Source organism: Hypanus sabinus, chromosome 6 (genome assembly GCF_030144855.1).
Source record: "Hypanus sabinus isolate sHypSab1 chromosome 6, sHypSab1.hap1, whole genome shotgun sequence".
NCBI classification, from domain to species: domain Eukaryota; kingdom Metazoa; phylum Chordata; class Chondrichthyes; order Myliobatiformes; family Dasyatidae; genus Hypanus; species Hypanus sabinus.
The window spans coordinates 121,077,506-121,095,087 of record NC_082711.1 but is presented as its reverse complement, the minus strand read 5'-3'; the positions used below and the strand labels follow the sequence as shown (position 1 = coordinate 121,095,087).

The 17,582-nt window shown below is 47.7% G+C and overlaps 1 protein-coding gene across 4 annotated transcripts in view; it reads left to right on the top strand.

Annotated features, from left to right (window-relative positions):
• copa (COPI coat complex subunit alpha) overlaps positions 1-17,582 on the top strand; it is a 92,901-nt gene that overhangs the window by 29,272 nt on the left and 46,047 nt on the right. For all 4 annotated transcript variants that reach the window (XM_059972839.1, XM_059972840.1, XM_059972838.1 and 1 more), the window contains 7 exons: positions 2,117-2,199; positions 8,445-8,595; positions 8,689-8,755; positions 9,248-9,323; positions 9,853-9,935; positions 12,241-12,380; positions 17,106-17,191. In XM_059972839.1, coding sequence (XP_059828822.1) covers positions 2,117-2,199; positions 8,445-8,595; positions 8,689-8,755; positions 9,248-9,323; positions 9,853-9,935; positions 12,241-12,380; positions 17,106-17,191 — 686 coding nt within the window. The remainder of the gene's footprint in view (positions 1-2,116; positions 2,200-8,444; positions 8,596-8,688; positions 8,756-9,247; positions 9,324-9,852; positions 9,936-12,240; positions 12,381-17,105; positions 17,192-17,582) is intronic.

Below are 17,582 nucleotides of genomic sequence, written 5' to 3'. Positions count from 1 at the left end.
CCTGTGCATCTCAGGTGCCTCTGTGACTGGGTGCATCTTTGTGATGGGGGACTTTGATTCATTGCTTTTTCAAGCACCTTGGCTTCATCCACTGCAAATGGCAAGATGTCCTGGTGGCCGCCTATTTCAATTCAATAGCCCATTCCCATTCTCCTTTCCTGACCTGATGAATCCACACTCAGGTTGGAGGAGCAGGACGTCATATTCCGCCTGGGTAGCCTCCAACCTGATGGCATGAGCATTGATTTCTCTAACTTGTCATTTATTCTCCCTCCCTCCCTTCTTTTTCAATTCCCATTCTTGTTAGTCTCACTCCTCATCTGCCCATGACTTCCCTCCGTCCCTTACTTCTGTGGTCCACTGTCCTCTCCTTTCAGATTCCTCTTTATCTGTTCCACCTATCACCTCCAGCTCCTTCCTTCAACTCCGCAGTCCCCTACCTACTCACCTGGTCTCACCTATCACCTGCAGTTTGCACTTCTTCCCCTCCCCACCACCTTATTCTGGCTTCTGCCCAGTACCTTTCCAGTCCTGATGAATGCCTCCACCCAACAGTGGGCTCTAGTTGTTACCTGTCTGCTGAGTTCCTCCGGCACCTTGTGTGTGTGTGTGTGTGGTGATTGGATGTGTTGGAGTGCAGTGCAGGCAAGAGGTTTGATATTATTTTGTTTAAATAAATAGTGGGAGACAATCAGGTAACTCTGTTGGATTCTGTTGTTTTTGACCCAAGTCCTTTCAGAAATCAAGACAGAGGCAGAAAACTTGTTGCTTCACAGTTTTATTAAGTATTGCAAGAACAGTGAGTGAACAGAGAGCCCCTCACGTACTCGGACTAGAGTGAAGCAGTTTTACAGTGAAAACAATTAACCTATAAAATAACCAGATCCAACTGATATAACATCTTCTTTAGAAAACTAAAGCAACTGCACCACAATCACTAAAAAGTTCATTGGATTTTTGCATGTTTATACACTCTGGCCATTTTATTAGGTAGCAAATAATGTGGTCACTCAGTCTATGTTCATTGTCTTCTGCTGCTGTAGCCCAGCCACTTCAAGGTTTGATGTGTGTTCAGAGAGGTTCTTCTGCACATCATCGTTAGAACGTGTGGCTACTTGAGTTACTGTCACCTTCCTGTCAGCGTAAACCAGTCCGGCCATTCCCCTCTGAATCCCTGTCGTTGACGAGGGTTTTTCCACAGAACAGTCCAGCCATTCACCTCTGACCCTTGTCATTGACGAGGGTTTTTGTCATAGAACATTCCGGCCATTCTCTGACCTCTGAACTGCCATTCACTGGATGGCCTTTGTTTTTGCACCCTTCTCTGTAAACTTGGAATACTTTGCCCAGGCAGGAGGTAAGAAGGTGGAGGTATTGGATCTACCCAAGGAGAGACTGACAGGTATGTAAACTCCGAGGGGGCTGGTTAGCCTACTCTCTGAGTTGTTCAGATCACTGGGTGTGGTTGGTTGGGTTGCCAGAACTGATTTGCCTACTTGCCTCTACTGGGTGTCGTCTTTGATTGTTTGCAGACAGTCCAGAGGCTGGGCTAAGTATTCCAAAGATTCCCAACCTCCAAAGAAATATCTCTTCATCCCCATCTGAAGTGGATCAGCCCACACTCTGGGATTCTTCTCTGTGGTTCTACATGCCCCTGCTAGGAGTATAGCTCCTCGCAGTATCAACCCTTTCAAACCACTTCATTGAGATTACATCCTGTTCTTCTGGATTCTGATGAATAGTGGCACGAGTGGCTCACTATTAGATTGGGGAGTAGACCTGTTAGTTCCATTATGACTTAACCTTCCTATGCTTGCTTGCATTTTTATATCATCATCAACACACCATGGCTACACCTGTACTCCTGCTCATCAATGAAAATATCTAATCAGCCAATCATGTGGCAGCAACTCAATGTACACGGGGTGGAGAGTAACAGTGCTGTGGGAAGAGCATGGCAAGATGTTGTGGGAGCTCAGTATTGTAGGTTAGGTTATAGGTGAAGAGAGAATTCACCACCTGGTTGTTACTGATGTGTTCTGTCTGTCTTTCCTTGTTCTGTTCCCACCCCACCCCACACACACACAACCAATCTCTCACTCCCTGTCTCGAGCAGAACTGGAGTGCAGACTTTCCGCCGAGACCACGATCGTTTCTGGGTGTTGGGCGCTCACCCAAACCTCAACTTGTTTGCTGCGGGTAAGTACGTGTGGGGGGGGGAGGGACAGTGGGGGGGGGGGCTTGCTGTCGAGGTGACAGAAAAATAGCTGCTGTTTCTCCTCTTCAACACTGTTCATACTGTGTTCAAATAAAGGGTACAGACTGTTATTACCCATCAACCTTCACTCAAACTGATCCCACAGGCTGACTTTCAAGGACTCGTCATCTCATGCTGTTGATGTTTATTGCTTATTTATTATTATTTTTTTTGTTTTATTTTTGTAATTGCACTTGTTGTCTTTTGCATATTGGTTCTTTGCAGTTGAGATTTACTATCCCTGATAAAAATAAAGGAATACAGTGGAATTTGTGGGAAAAGCCTTGCACAGACTGACAAACAGCCAATCTGCAAATAAAAAACACTTGTTGAAAGTGAGTCTCGAAGTTGTTGAATCAGTTCAAAGTTGAGTTGTTAGCACCTGGGAGTGTTTCACTATGCCTCCCCACCCCACAGAACACCAGTGCACCATCTGGGTGTGGTCCCTGTTGAAACTGTAAAGCCCACTTCTGTCATCTGCAGCTCCCTTGCCACCATCACAGCCACGGAGGAGAGTGACACCTACTTTGCACAGTAATGGTGCACTTCATGGAATGCAGAAACGAACTGAAACAGACTGTTGTCACCGTCTCTGATGGACAGTGTCAGAGTTAACTCACTTCTAATATCACTGGTATTTTGTTATGTGTATATACCTGTATTTAAATAAAATGTGTAAAAGGGTAGTATTCAAGGGTTCATTGTCCATTCAGAGATTGGATGGTGGAGGGGAAGAAGCTGTTCCTGAATCATTGAGTATGTCTTCAGACTTCTGTACCTCCTCCCTGATGGTAGCAATGAGAAGAGGGATGTCCTGGGTGATGGTGGGGGCGGCGTCCCTAATGATGGTGGCATCACTGTTTTGAGGGTGTTCTGGATGCTGGGGAGGCCAGTACCCATGATGGAGCTGGCTGAGTTTACAGCTTTCTGCAGCTTTTTCCGATCCTGTGCAATGGTGCCTCCGTACCTCATGGAGATGCAACCAGTTAGAATGCTCTCCATGGTACGTCCGCTGGAGTCTTCAGTAACGTACTAAATCTCCTCAAGCTTCTAATGAAGTCGAGCAGCTGGTGTGCCTTCTTTGTAATGGCATCAGTCTCATCCTTTCCTGCAGTGTGTCTGAGCAGCTCGTTTGCTCTGAACAATCGATACCACCTCCTGACTGCCTGAGCCTGACCTCTGTTCCCCTCTGACCCCACACTGTTCTGGCCTTCCACTCTTAATCCTCCAGCATCTGTTCTTTGACACCTCATCTCTGCCTCTTTAACCTCCTCCACCCCTCCCACCGTCTCTATATAATTAGAAAAATAAAGCCTTCTGGCTCCAAATTACACCATAAGGCCTGAAGGTATAGTAGCAGAATTAAGCTATTCAGCCCATCAAGTCTGCTCTGCCATTCCATCATGGCTGATTTATTATCCCTCTCAAGTACATTGTCCGCCTTCTCCCCTTAACCTTTGATGCCCTATCAGCCTTTGCTTTAAATTTACCCAATGACCTGGCCCCCACAGTTCTCCTTGGCAATGAATTACACAGGTTCACCACCATCTGGCTAAAGAAATTCCTCCTCATCTCTGTTTGAAAGAAATGTCCCTCTATTCAGAGTATTAGAAAACTCCCACAATTGGAAACATCCTCTTCACTTCCACTCTATCTCGGCCCTTCACTATTAGATAGGTTTCAATGAGATTCTCTCTTTCTCCCCCCCCCCCCCCCCCCCAATGCTTCTAACTCCAGGAAGTACAGGCCAAGAGCAATCAAATACTTTTGTTATGTTAATTTCTGGAATCATTCTCGTGACCTTCCTTTGGACTCTCTCTAATGCCAAGACATCTTTTAGTTAAGGGGCCCAAAACCACTCTCAGTACTCCCAAGTGTGATCAGACCAATGCCATAGACAGTTAGATGGCCCTTCCCAACCCACCTCCTTCCCCCACTTTTGTCAATCCAATCTGACTGCACCTCTATCCTTCCAACTGCACAAGTCCCGTTTATTTGACGTCTGTCTCCCTACTCTTCCTCCAAATCAACTACCTTTTAAACATTGTACCTGACCCTTAGTGGAAAAGCCTGTCCCTTCCAAGCTTTGATTTCTCCTTTCTCACATTAAAACTTTGCTTTACCCACCTTAGGAAAAAAATCTGTGACTATCTAAGCATTGTAGTCTTATGAAACTCAAAGGTCAGCTACCCCTGGATTCCTACATTCTAATGAGAATAAATCTTTCCTCCTTCAGCCCTTTTCCTCTTCCACCTATCACCTCCCAGTGACTCACTTCATCTCCTCCCACTACCTGACCCACCTTCTCCCTCCCCTGGTCTCACCTATCAACTCCCAGTGTCTCACTTCATCCCCTCCCACTACCCCACCCACCCACCTTCTCCCTCACCTGGTCTCACCTGTCACCTCCCAGTGACTCACTTCATCTTCCCCACCCACCAACATTCCCCCTCACCTGGTCTCACTTCCTAGTGTCTCATTTCAGCCTCTCATTTCCCCCCGTGTCCTACCTACCCACCTTCCCCCTCACCTAGTCTCACCTATCACCTCTTAGATCGTACTCATTCCCGTCCCTGCCTTCTTATTCTGATCCCCTGCTCCTCTTTTCCAGTCCTGGTGAAGCATCTCAGCCAGAAACATTGACTTTATTTCTGCCTGACCTGCTGAGTTCCTCCAGCATTTTCACTATTACTTGAGAACAAACCCAGCCTACCCAATCTTTCCTTTGTTCCAATCAGAATTGTGGTGAATGTCTTTTCCACACTTTCTGTTGCTTCCTCATCCCTCCCTGTAACTTGGCAATCAGGAACTGTCCACAATTCTCCCTGTGGCCTGATCAGTGCTTTCTACAGGTGCAACATGACATCCCAAGTCTTGTAGGTAGGCCTGCTAAATGCCATCTCTCTATCCCTACCCTATCTCTTCTGATCTTACCTATCCAACTGAATTGTTGTTTTCAGGGAGCTGAGAGCCTGCATTCCAAGATCCATCTGTGGGTCCTGACCTATCTTGGATTTGCCTTCTAATATTTGACATCCCAATGTGCATCATCCAGTAGATCCATTGCCCTCTAGTTCCTGCCTTGCATCCCTGGGTTTTCATATCACTTCTGTCCCTGAACACTTTAATGCCCCTCCACCTCTTTATCTTTTCCCTCACTCCTGTAAGGCTCCTGTAAAATCTCTCCATGTCTGGTACCATCCTGACAGAAATGTAGCTTCAAGACACCGTTCCAGACTCGACCATCCAGCCAGAAGGCCTAATCACCTCTCAGGTGATCAGAAATGCTGCGAGCTCTCTCTACACTATTCACTGGTGTGCGAATGGCCCACTGCTGACCACAGAGTGCAGACCCTTCTACTTACCGAGGGAGTTCCCTGCTATTGTGATAATTGCTGTCTACATTGCTCCCATGCTTGTGCTGGGAAAATGTTGCAGGAGCTCTGCAGTGCCATCTGTGACCTCAGAGGTGGTTGTGGACTTCAGGAAGGCCCAAGTCGACCACTCTCCATTGCACGTCAGTGGCTCTGTCATGGAGAGTGAAGAGCATGAATTTCCTTAGTGTGCACATAACGTACAATCTAACCTTGGCCCACAACACATCCTCATTCGTCAAGAAGTTACAGCAGCATCTACACCTCTTGAGGAGATTGAGGCATGCAAGGCTCCCTGTCTCCATTCTAACAACTTTCTACAAGAGCACCACCGAGAGTGTCCCATGTGACTACATCATTGTGTGATACAGAAGCTGGGAGAATTGGACCGCAGGACCCTACAGAGGAAAGTAAAAGCCACCAAGAGGATCATCAGGGTCTCCCCCTTTTGTTCAATTTGCTGGAAGCATGCAGACAATCCCTACCAGCCATCCCACGGTCTCTGAATCACCACCATTAGGAAGGAGGTACAGAAGCAGCAGGACTGGGACTAACAGGCAGGGAACAGCTTCTTCCCCCAGGCTGTGAGACTAATGACTCACCTGTCAGCACCGAGGTCTTGTCACTTGGATAGGGAGCTGTTTACTCTTTACCTGCGCTGCATGCATCTTGAGTTGTTTTATTAACTAAATTGTGCTAATAGTTTGGTTCATGTGCTGCATGTCTGATATGTTTTGTGGTACACCATGGTGCGGAGGAACACTGTTTCGTTTGGGTTATACATGTACAGTCAGATGACAATAAACTTGAACATGAACTTGCAGAGTCCATTGCGCAGGCTGTCAGATAGCCCCAGTGTCTGAGTTCAATGATGGTCAGCCAGGAACACGCACAAAGTGCTGGGGGAACTCAGCAGGCCAGGCAGCATCTATGGGAAAAATACAGTTGACGTTTCGGGCCAACACCCTTCGGCAGGACTGTAGGAAAAGGATGAGGAGTCAGAATGCGAAGTGGGTGGACGGGAGGAAGAAGCACAAGATAAGAGGTGAAACCAAGGATGGGGTGAGGTGGTGTGAAGGAAAGAGCTGGGAAGATGACTGGTAAAAGAGATACAGGGCTGGAGAGAGGGGAGTCTAATCAGAGAGGACAGAAGGCCATGGAAGAAGGAAAATGGGGGGGTGATCGGCGGGTAAGGTGATACGGTGAGAGAGGGAAATGGGAATGGAGGGGTGGGGGCAATTACTGGAAGTTCAAGAAATTGAAGTTCATGTCATCAGGTTGGAGGCTACCCAGATGGAATATAAGGTATTGCTTCTTCCATCCTGAGTGTGGCCTCATCACAACTCTAGAGGAGACCTTGGACTAGCACGTCGGAATGGAGATGATCGGGAGACCGCTTCGCTGAGCACCTGCGCTCCGTCCGCCAGTAAAAACGGGATCCCCCAGTGGCCACCCATTTCAGTTCCACTTCCCATTCCCAATCCAACATGTCAGCCCGAGGCCTCCTCTACTGCCTCAATGAAGCCACACTCGGGTTGGAGAAACAACACCTTACATTCCGTCTGGGTAGCCTCCAACCTGATGGCATAAGCACTGATTTCTCAAACTTCTGGTTATGCCCCCCCTCCCCCCACTATTCCCCATCTCCTTTTCCCTCTCTCATCTTATCTCCTTACCTGCCCACCGCCTCCCTCAGGTGCCCCTCCCCACTTTTTCTTTCTTCTATGGCCTTCTGTCCTCTCCCATTCTATTCTCTCCTTTCCAGCCCTTTGTCTCTTTCACCAATCAACTTCCCAGCTCTTAACTCCCTTCCCAGTTTCACCCATCACCTTGTGCTTCTCCCTCCCCTCCCCCCTTCTTCTCACTCTTACTTCTCATCTTTTCTCTCCAGTTTTGCCAAAGGGTTTTGGCCTGAAACGTCAACTATGCCTTTTTCCCTAGATACTGCCTATCCTGCTGAGTCCTGCAGCGTTTTGTGTGTGTTGCTCGGATTTCCAGCATCTTGTTTGTGATGGAGAAAGCAGTAGATCAGATTATGATTTAAATGGTGAAGGATTGCAGCATGCTGTTATGTGATGAGTGTTTGCGCAGGGCTCGTAGAAGGTTGGTTTGCAGGTGCAACAGGTTACCCAGAAGGTAAATGGAATGACGCCTTCATTCAGAGGAGTTGAGTCTGAGCAGGGAGATCAGGCCATGGCTGGACACGGGGCACTGGCCAGGCCACAGCGGAGTACTTGGAGAAAGTTATACAGGCTTTGGAGGCAGAGGTTCGCCAGGGTGGTTCTGAGTTGAGCGGGTTAGCCTATGAGGAGAGATTGAGTCACCTGGGAGTATACTCACTGGAATCCAGAAGAATGAAGGTGATTTTATAGAAACGTTAAAGTTATGGAGGGATAGATTAAGATAGAAGCAAGAAAGTTGTGCCCATTGGTGAGACGAGAAGTAGGGAACATGGCCTTGGGATTTGGGGGAATAGATTTTGAGCAGAGATGAGGAGGAACTGCTTTTCTCAGAGTTGGGAATCTGTGGAATTGTCTGTCCAGAGAAGCAGTCCAAGATACCTTAATGAATATATTTAAAGATATAGATGGATTTTTGCATTGCAGGGGAATTAATGATGATAAGCAAAAGGCAAGTAGGACACACTGAGTCCACGGCCACATCAGCCATGATCTTATTGCATGGTGGAAGCAGGCTCGACAGTCCAAGGGGCTTACTGCTGCTCCTTTTCCTTGCACATTCGTACCAGCTCCACACAGCTACGGATTAGTTCCTGCTGCCACCCTGATCTTTCACCTTTAACTTTTGCACAGGCCATGACAGTGGCATGATCGTGTTCAAACTGGAGAGAGAGAGGCCAGCTTACGCCGTGCATGGCAACGCCCTCTTTTATGTCAAGGATCGCTTTCTGCGGCAGCTTGATTTCCACAGCTCCAAGGACGTGGCAGTAATGCAGCTACGCAGGTAATGCTCCCTCTGCACTCCCAGAAACTTACTTTGTATCTACCTGTCATGGCAGACCAGGTTGAATTAATTTTCCTTTCCTTATTTCCACAGTGGCTCCAAATTCCCAGTCTTCAGTATGTCCTACAATCCAGCCGAGAATGCAGTCCTGTTGTGCACGGTGAGATCATGGGTTTCGTTAGAGGCCAAGGATTGTAATCAAAATCAAACTCTTACCACACTGGGAGCACCGTGCACAGTTCTGTCTCCATATCCCTGGGTCAGACCACACCGGGAGCACTGTACACAGTTACAGTCTCCATATCCCTGGGTCAGACCCACACCGAGAGCACTGTACACAGTTACAGTCTCAATATCCCTGGGTCAGACCCACACTGGGAGCACTGTACACAGTTACAGTCTCAATATCCCTGGGTCAGACCACACCGGGAGCACTGTACACAGTTACAGTCTCAATATCCCTGGGTCAGACCACACCAGGAGCACTGTGTACGGTTCCAGTCTCAATATCCCTGGGTCAGACCACACCAGGAGCACTGTGTACGGTTCCAGTCTCCATATCCCTGGGTCAGACCCACACCGGGAGCACCGTGCACAGTTCCAGTCTCCATATCCCTGAAGGACCTGACCCACCTCTCTCCATCTTTTACAGCGAGCCAGCAACTTGGAGAACAGTACATACGATCTCTACAGCATTCCCAAGGACTCCGATTCCCAGAATCCTGATGGTAGGTTTTGTTAATTCATTTAGAGATACATCATAGACCAGGCCCTTCCAGTCCAGTGAGCTGTGCCACCCTGACTTAAACCTAATCCAATCAAGGGACAATTACAATGACAAATTAACCTGCTGACTGGTTTGCCTTTGGCCTGCAGAAGGAAACCCCACAGGGAGGGGGAGGAGTGTAAAAGCTGTACACTGAAGATGCCGGGTTTGATCTCACAACAGCGAGGCCCAGAGCTGTAGTAGCATCGCACTAACCACTACGCTGCGTTTAACGCCCGTCCCTCCTGTGGATGGGTGGGGGTGCGGTACAAACCCAGTGATTTGAAGAGCTATTGGATGGATGGGGGGGGGGGTAGGGGACTGGAGGTGGTCAGAGACTCCTACCTGGTTGTGACAGGCAGAGATGCTCCCCACCTGGGCCTGTCATTGTTCTATTCTTTGTAAAGGGCTGGGGCGGAAGTGTGGAGCTCTTTCATACTCCTCCACCTGGTTCCTGGAACTCACCTTGTAATCTGTCTCCCTGTTCACAGCTCCTGAAGGGAAACGCTCCTCTGGTCTCACTGCTGTCTGGGTGGCTCGGAATCGCTTTGCCGTCTTGGACCGCATGCACTCGGTGAGCTGGGGGAGGGGGAGGAGGGTTGGGGTAGGGGGTGGGGGTGCTCGTTACTGAGCGATGCCCCAGCTGGGAAGTCGTACTACGCACTCACTACAGGATGAACGGGAAGCCAACCACCTTGATCTGCCAATTAATGAGATGGTGGGCTTTATTTCTCACATGGACAGTGAAAAGCGTTGTTTCTGTTCACCACAGAGCCCAGGGTTGTGCTGGGGAGGGCCCAGCAGTGTGGCCACACATTCTGGCGTCAGCACAGCATGCCCACAGTGCTCAGCAGAACGCATCAAAACAACAAAACAATGACGTTCAATTGTCCCCCCCCCCCCCCCCCCCCCCCACCCCATCCTCCTGACAGCAATGTCAACACAGCCTCTCTCGGACTCTCTGCACTCACAGACTGCTCTAACTCCAGACAGGCCGTCTCATTCAGCCTCCACGGACTCGTTGGCCTTCGACTTACACAGCAGATTTGCAGAGTCATTGCTCTGGCCATTGGGCCTATACCTCTACTTCTCCAATCCCCTTTAATGCTCCTTCCTTCCACCTTAAAACTCTGCCCTCTTGTACTTGATGCTCCTACCATATTAGAAAGTCTTATTAGCAACTTTATCATTGCCTCTTGTAAAGACAGAGGAGATTTAGGCCATTCAGCACATTGAGTCTGCTCTGCCATTGCAACATGGCTGAGTTACAATCCCTCTCAACACCATTCTCCAGCCCTCTCACTGTAACCTTTGACACCCTGACTAATCAACCACCACTTTATATACACCCAATGTCTTTCCACAGATTCACAACCCTCTGGCTAAAGAAATTCCTCCTCAGCTCTGTTCTAAATGGATGTCCATCTATTCTGAGGCTGTGTCCTCGGTTCTGAGACTTCCCCACTATAGGAAACATCCTCTCCACATCCACTCTATCTGTGTCCTCTGTTCTGAGACTTCCCCACTATAGGAAACATCCTCTCCACATCCACTCTATCTGTGTCCTATGGTCCTAGACCCCCACTACAGGAAACACCCTTTCCAAGTCCACTCTGTCTTGGCCTTTCAATATTCAGTAGGTTTCAATGAGATTCCCCCTCATTGTTCTAAACTCCAACAAGTTCAGGCCCGGAGCCATCAAAAGCTCCTTGTACATTAACAGTCATTCCCAGAATCATTCTAGTAAATATCCTCTCGACCATCTCCAATGCCAGCAGAGCCTTTCTTAGATAAAGGGCTGAAACCTGCTCACAGTACTGTGTGGTCTGAGCAGTGCCTTATAAAGCCTCAGCATTACACCCTTGCTCTTATATTCTTGTCCTGAAATGAATGTTAACATTGCCTTTGCCTACCTCTAATCCAACCTGCAAGTTAACATTTGGGGAATCCTGTGCAAGTCCCTTTGCACCTCAGATTTTTAAATTTTCTATACGTTGAGGAAATAGTCTACACTATCATTCTTTCTACCAAAGTGTGTGTGTCCACTTCCTTCCTGACTCTATAATCCATTTGCTACTACTTTGGCCATTCCCCCATTCTGTCCAAGGCCTTCTGCAGACTCCCTGCTTCCTCAACACTACCAACCCCTCCACCTATCTTCGTATTGTCCACAAACTTGGCCACAAAACCACCAGCCTTATCATCCACACTGTTGACATAATGCAACAAGAAGTGGTACCAGCACTGACCCCTGTGGAACACCAGCTACCAGCCAGAAAAGTCTCCCTTCATTCCCACCCTTTGCCTCCCACGAGCCAGACAATGTTCTACCCATGCTAATATCTTTCCTGTAATACCGTGTGCGCTTGTGTTAAGCAACCTCATGTGCAGCATCTTGTCAAAGGCCTTCTGAAAATCCACTGAAGATAACATCCACTGACTCTCCTTTGTCTATCCTACCTGTTATCTCCTCAGGATTGAAGGTGCTTGAAAAACCAGCCTCTACACCCCCCCCCCCCCCCCCCAAACCTACATTGGATCTCACCGATGTATAGGAGACTGCCCCTGAGACACCAGATACAATGGACAACACCGACAGACTTGCAGCAGGAGTGTAACCTCTGGAAGGTTTATTAAATGGTGGTGAGGGAGGCAGTGGAGAGTAGGTGTAACGCTTGTTCTGCTTGCAAGGATAAGTGCCAGGAGAGAGATCAGTGGGGAGGGACGAATGGACAAGGGAGTCGCATAGAGAGCCATCCCACGGAAAGTGGAGATTGGAACAAGAGGGAAAGATGTGCCTACTGATAGGATTTAATATTTTGTATGTGATTTAACTCACCATTTTGCCCTCCACTGCTCCCCTTCCCCACCCCATGCAGATTCTGATTAAAAATCTGAAGAATGAGATCACCAAGAAGGTGCAAGTGCCGAACTGTGATGAGATCTTCTATGCTGGCACTGGGAACCTGCTGCTGAGAGACACCGACTCCATCACTCTGTTCGACGTCCAGCAGAAGAGGTGAGGGCACAGGTGTATGGGGGGGGGGGGGAGGAGGGTGGTGGATAAGCTCCTGGGATCTGGCTTTGTATCTGATCTTGGGTCCTGTCTGTGTGGAGTTTGCACGCTTTCCCTCTGAATGCATGGAGGCTTTGGCTTCCTCCCACATGCCAGCATCAAAGCCTGTTGAATATTGAAAGGCGTAGACAGACTGAATGTTCAGAGGCAGTTTCCTAGACCGGGGCGGGGGGGGGGGGTGGGTGTCTAGGACCAGAGGACACACCCCAGAATAGAAGGATGTCCCTTCAGAGATGAGGAGGAATATTTGAGGTGGTGAACCTGGAATTCATTGCCACAGGTGACTGCGGAGGCTGAGTCTTTGGGTATATTTAAAGCAGAGGTTGATAGGTTCTTGCTAGTCAGGGCGTCAGAGGTTATGGCAGGAGAATAGGGTTGAGAGGAATAAATGAGCCGTGATGGGAATGACAGCAGACTCAATGGGCTGAATGGCCTAATTCTGCTCCTGTGTCCAATCGTATTGCGGTCTTGCTGTCTGCTGTAAAATATCCAAAGGTACAGGTCAGTGAAGATTGGGATTGCATTGGCAGGGTTGTGATGGGCTGAATGGCTTGGAGCTCTTGTATGTTGCAAGTATCGTGTGTACTGAGTGGTAGACTCAGTGGCCACAAAAAAGCCAGGTCAAACAGACGGCTGTAAATCACAACTTCCAGCGGGAAATTACAGGCTGTACATTGTGCAGAACTCGTTGAACTGTGAAGTGGATGGGCTACAGCAGCTGGAGACCATGAACATACACTCAGCAGCCACTTTAATAGGGACGGGGCTTTCTAAAAACGTGGCCACTGGGTGTATTTCAACACATGAGAATGTCGGGTCAGTTGAGAAGAGAAGCAAAATATAGTGTACTGTCACGGAATGCATGTTACAGACAGGCAGTAAGGTGCAGCCCAGGGACACGGAATGCTGGAGTAACTTAGCATCCATGGAAATGATGAACAGGGAAAAAAGGATCAGAAGTCAGAGCGTGGTGGTGGTGGTGGGAGGGGAGGAAGAAGTACAAGGTGGTAGGTGATAGTGGGAGAGGGAGGGAGTAAGTAAAGAGCTGTGAAGTTGATTGATGAAAGAGATACAAGACTGAGGAAGGGAAAATTTGAGACGAGAGGATAGAAGATCATGGAGGAAAGAAAAGGGGGGAGGAGCACCAGAGGGAGGTGATTGGGAGGTAAAAAGATGAGATGAGAGAAGGAAATGGGAATGGTGAAATGGGGATTGGGGGGCAATTACGTAAGTTTTCAAGCCGAAGATGTACCCACGGGTACACGCATGGCTATGCCTGCCTTTTTGTCAGCTACGTGGAACAGTCTGTTCCATGCCAACACAGGTATCACCCCCCCGACTTTTCCTATACTACATCAATGACTGCATTGATGCAGTGTCCTGCACCCATGCAGAGCTCATCGATTTCATCAAATTTGCCTCCAACTTTCACCCTGCCCTCTAATTTATCTGGTCCATTTCCGACACCTCCCTTTTCTCAATCTCTCTATCTCTGGAGACAATTGATCGACTGATTTTTTAAATATATATGAGGGGTGATTGATAAGTCAGTGACCTAAGGTAAAAGGAGTCCATTTTAGAAAACCTAGCAGATTTATTTTTCAACATAATCCCCTCCTACATTTACACACTTAGTCCAGCGGTTGTGGAGCATATGGATCTTGGACCTCCAGCAAGTGTCCACAGATGGGTGATTGCTAAATTCGTGGCCCAGGGTAGAAGGAGATGAGTTATACAACTCTCATTACATGCACATGCAGTTCAACTCTTTGAGTGATTATGCAGAAAGTTTGAAGACAATAGACAATAGGTGCAGGAATAGGCCATTCGGTCCCTCGAGTCAGCACCAATGTGATCATGGCTGATCATCCACAATCAGTACCCTGTTCCTGCCTTCTCCCCATATCCCTTGACTCCGCTATCTTTAAGAGCTCTATCTAACTCTTTCTTGAAAGCATCCAGAGAATTGGCCTCCACTACCTTCTGGGGCAGAGCATTCCATAGATCCACAGCTCTCTGGGTGAAAAAGTTTTTCCTCAACTCCATTCTAAATGGCCTACCCCTTATTGTTAAACTGTGGCCTCTGGTTCTGGGCTCCCCCAACATTGGGAACATGTTTCCTGCCTCTAGCGTGTCCAATTCCTTAATAATCTTATATGTTTCAATTAGATCCGCTCTCATCCTTCTAAATTCCGGTGTATACAAGCCCAGTCACTCCAAACTTTAAACATATGATAGTTCCACCATCCCGGGAATTAACCTCGTGAACCTACGCTGCACTCCCTCAATAGCAAGAATGTCCTTCCTCAAATTTGGAGACCAAAACTGAACACAGTACTCCAGGTGTGGTCTCACCAGGGCCCTGTACAACTGCAGAAGGACCTATTTGCTCCTACACTCAGCTCCCCTTGTTATGAAGACCAACATGCCATTAGCTTTCTTCACTGCCTGCTACATGCTTACTTTCAGTGACTGATGTACAAGAACACCTAGATCTCGTTGTACTTCCCCTTTTCCTAACTTGACACCATTCAGATAGTAATCTGCCTTCCTGTTCTTGCCACCAAAGTGGATAACCTCACTTTTATCCACATTAAACTTCTTAGGTCATGAACTTAACAATCACCCCTGATGAGTTACTAACCAGGTTGGGTGGGGTCTGCCATAAGACACTGGAGCAGAATTTATTTCTTTGTCCCAGTGAATCTGCTCTGCCATTCCATCTTGGCTGATTTATTACCCTCTCAACTTGATTCTCCTGTGCCTTCTTCCTGTGACATCTGATGCCCTTACTTATCAAGAACCTATCAGCCTCTGCTTTAAATATACCTAATGACTTGGCCTCCACAGCCATCCATGGCAATGAATAATACAGATTCACCACCCTCTGGTAAAGAATTTTCTCTTCAATTCTGAGACTGTTCCCTCTGATCCTAGACTCCCCCACCATAGGAAACATCCTCTCCACATCCACTCTATCTATGTCCTCTGATCCTAGACTCCTCCGATCCTAGACTCCTCCACTATAGAAAACATCCTCTCCACATCCACTCTATCTAGGCCTTTAATATTCAATAGGTTTTAATGAGATTCCTTCCCTTTTTCTTCTGAACATTGAGTACAGGCCCAGAGCCAACAAACTCTGCTCATATATTAACCCTTTCATTCTTGGGATAATTCTTGTGAACGTCCTCTGGACCCTTTCCAATGTCACCACATCCTTTCTCAGATAAAGGGAGTAAAACCACTTTCAATACTTCTGTGTGGTCTGACCAAAGGCTTATAAAGCCTCAGCATTGCATCCTTGCTCTTATATTCCAGTCCTCTCAAAATGAATGCTGACATTTTATGTGCCTTACAACTGACTCTGCCTGCAAGTGGACTTCTAGGGAGTGCTGTAGTAAGACTCCCAAGTTCCATTGTGTCACTGATTTCTAAATTTGCTCCCTGTTCTGAAAATAGTCTACATCTTTATTCTTTCTCCTGAAGCTCATGACGGTACATGCCCTGACACTATTCCATCTGCCACTTCTTTGCCTGTTCACCTAATCTATCCAAGTCCTTCTGCAGACTCCCTGCTTCCTTGACACTATTTCCTGCCCCTCCACCTATCTTTGTATCGTCTGCCAACTTGACCACAAAGCCATCAATTCCGTCATCCAGATCATTAATATACAGCATGAAAAGAAGGCGACCCACTCCCGTATGCTGGGGAACACCACTAGTCACTGGCAGCGAACCAGAAAAAGCTCCCTTTATTCCCACGTTTTGCCTCCTGGCAGTCAGCCAATCTTCTGTCCATGCTAGTATCGTTCCTGTAGTACCATGGGCTGTTCTCTTGTTCAGCAGCCTCTTTGTGTGGCTTTTGATTGTTTAATTCTGCTGGCTGCTGTACCAAGGCAGTGGGAAGAGTTTGTGGAGGGGAGACCGTGCTGAGCTGATCTGTGTGCAAGGTCGTGTGACTCTGAGCAGAACAGTTGCTGTGATGCAAAGTAATTTGTGAAAAAGAGATACAGAGCATGTGGGGGGTGAAGGAGAGTGAGGCTGGCAGCATTGGCACAGAGCAGTGTGGTAAAGATCTGCTTCATTTGTCACAAACATTGAAGCATACAGTGAAATGTGGTATTTGCATTAATGAACAATGCAGTCCAAATATGTGGCGGGCGCATTCTGCAAGTGTCGCCATGTTTCAGCACCAATGTAGCTGGCATGCTCACAACGTGCTCGATGTTTCAGTCAGCTTCTTTCCCAACTGAACCAGATTTCAGAATGGGCACTGAACCCATGTACACTACCTCACCTTTTGTTTCTTTGATTTGCTCTTTGCACATCTTCTCATTTTTCAGTATTTATTTCTTCTTGTAATTTATAGTTTTATGTAATGTACTGCTGTCACCAAATAACATATTTCATGACATATGCTGTAAACCTGATTGAATGATGCTGCTTCTAAACCTTTGGAATGTGGGAAGGAAGCAGAGCAAAGCCACACAGACACGGGGAGAGTGCAAATCGCTGACAGACAGCGGAGGAGTTGAATTCCCATCACTGGCTGAACATTGGTTCATCCCCTGCCCTCAGCCATGGCACTACCTTATTAAGAAGGGAGGGAGTATCGTGGGAAGCCAGTTTCTAACTCCTGACTCTGTCTGCTTTACACCCCTGAAGGTCCCTCAGCTCAGTCAAGATCTGCAAAGTGAAGTACGTGGTGTGGTCTGGGGATATGACCCACGTGGCCCTGCTCTCCAAGCACGGTGAGTCTGCCTGGGACAGTAGGTAGGGGAGCGGGTTAGCAGTGGAGAGTGGGTGGAGGGCTGGTCTGGGTATTCTTGTGGAATATAAAGTTCAAAGTACATGTATTACACAGTACGTCCACCAGAAACAACCTAGAGTTACATCTCCTGGCAGGCAGCCTCTAAAGAAAGAAACCCAATAAAATTCAATAAAAAAGCCTGCAATTGAGAAACATCCAAAGTGTGGGGAAAAGAACAGATCGTGCAAACAATAAAAATGTGGAAAAAAAAACAGAACATGAATGGCAGAGTCCCTGAGAGGCCACGGTCACAGACCGGGTCAACACTACACTCAGTCCAGGGGCTCGACGGCCACAGTTGCAGACCGGGTCAACACTGCACCCACTCCAGG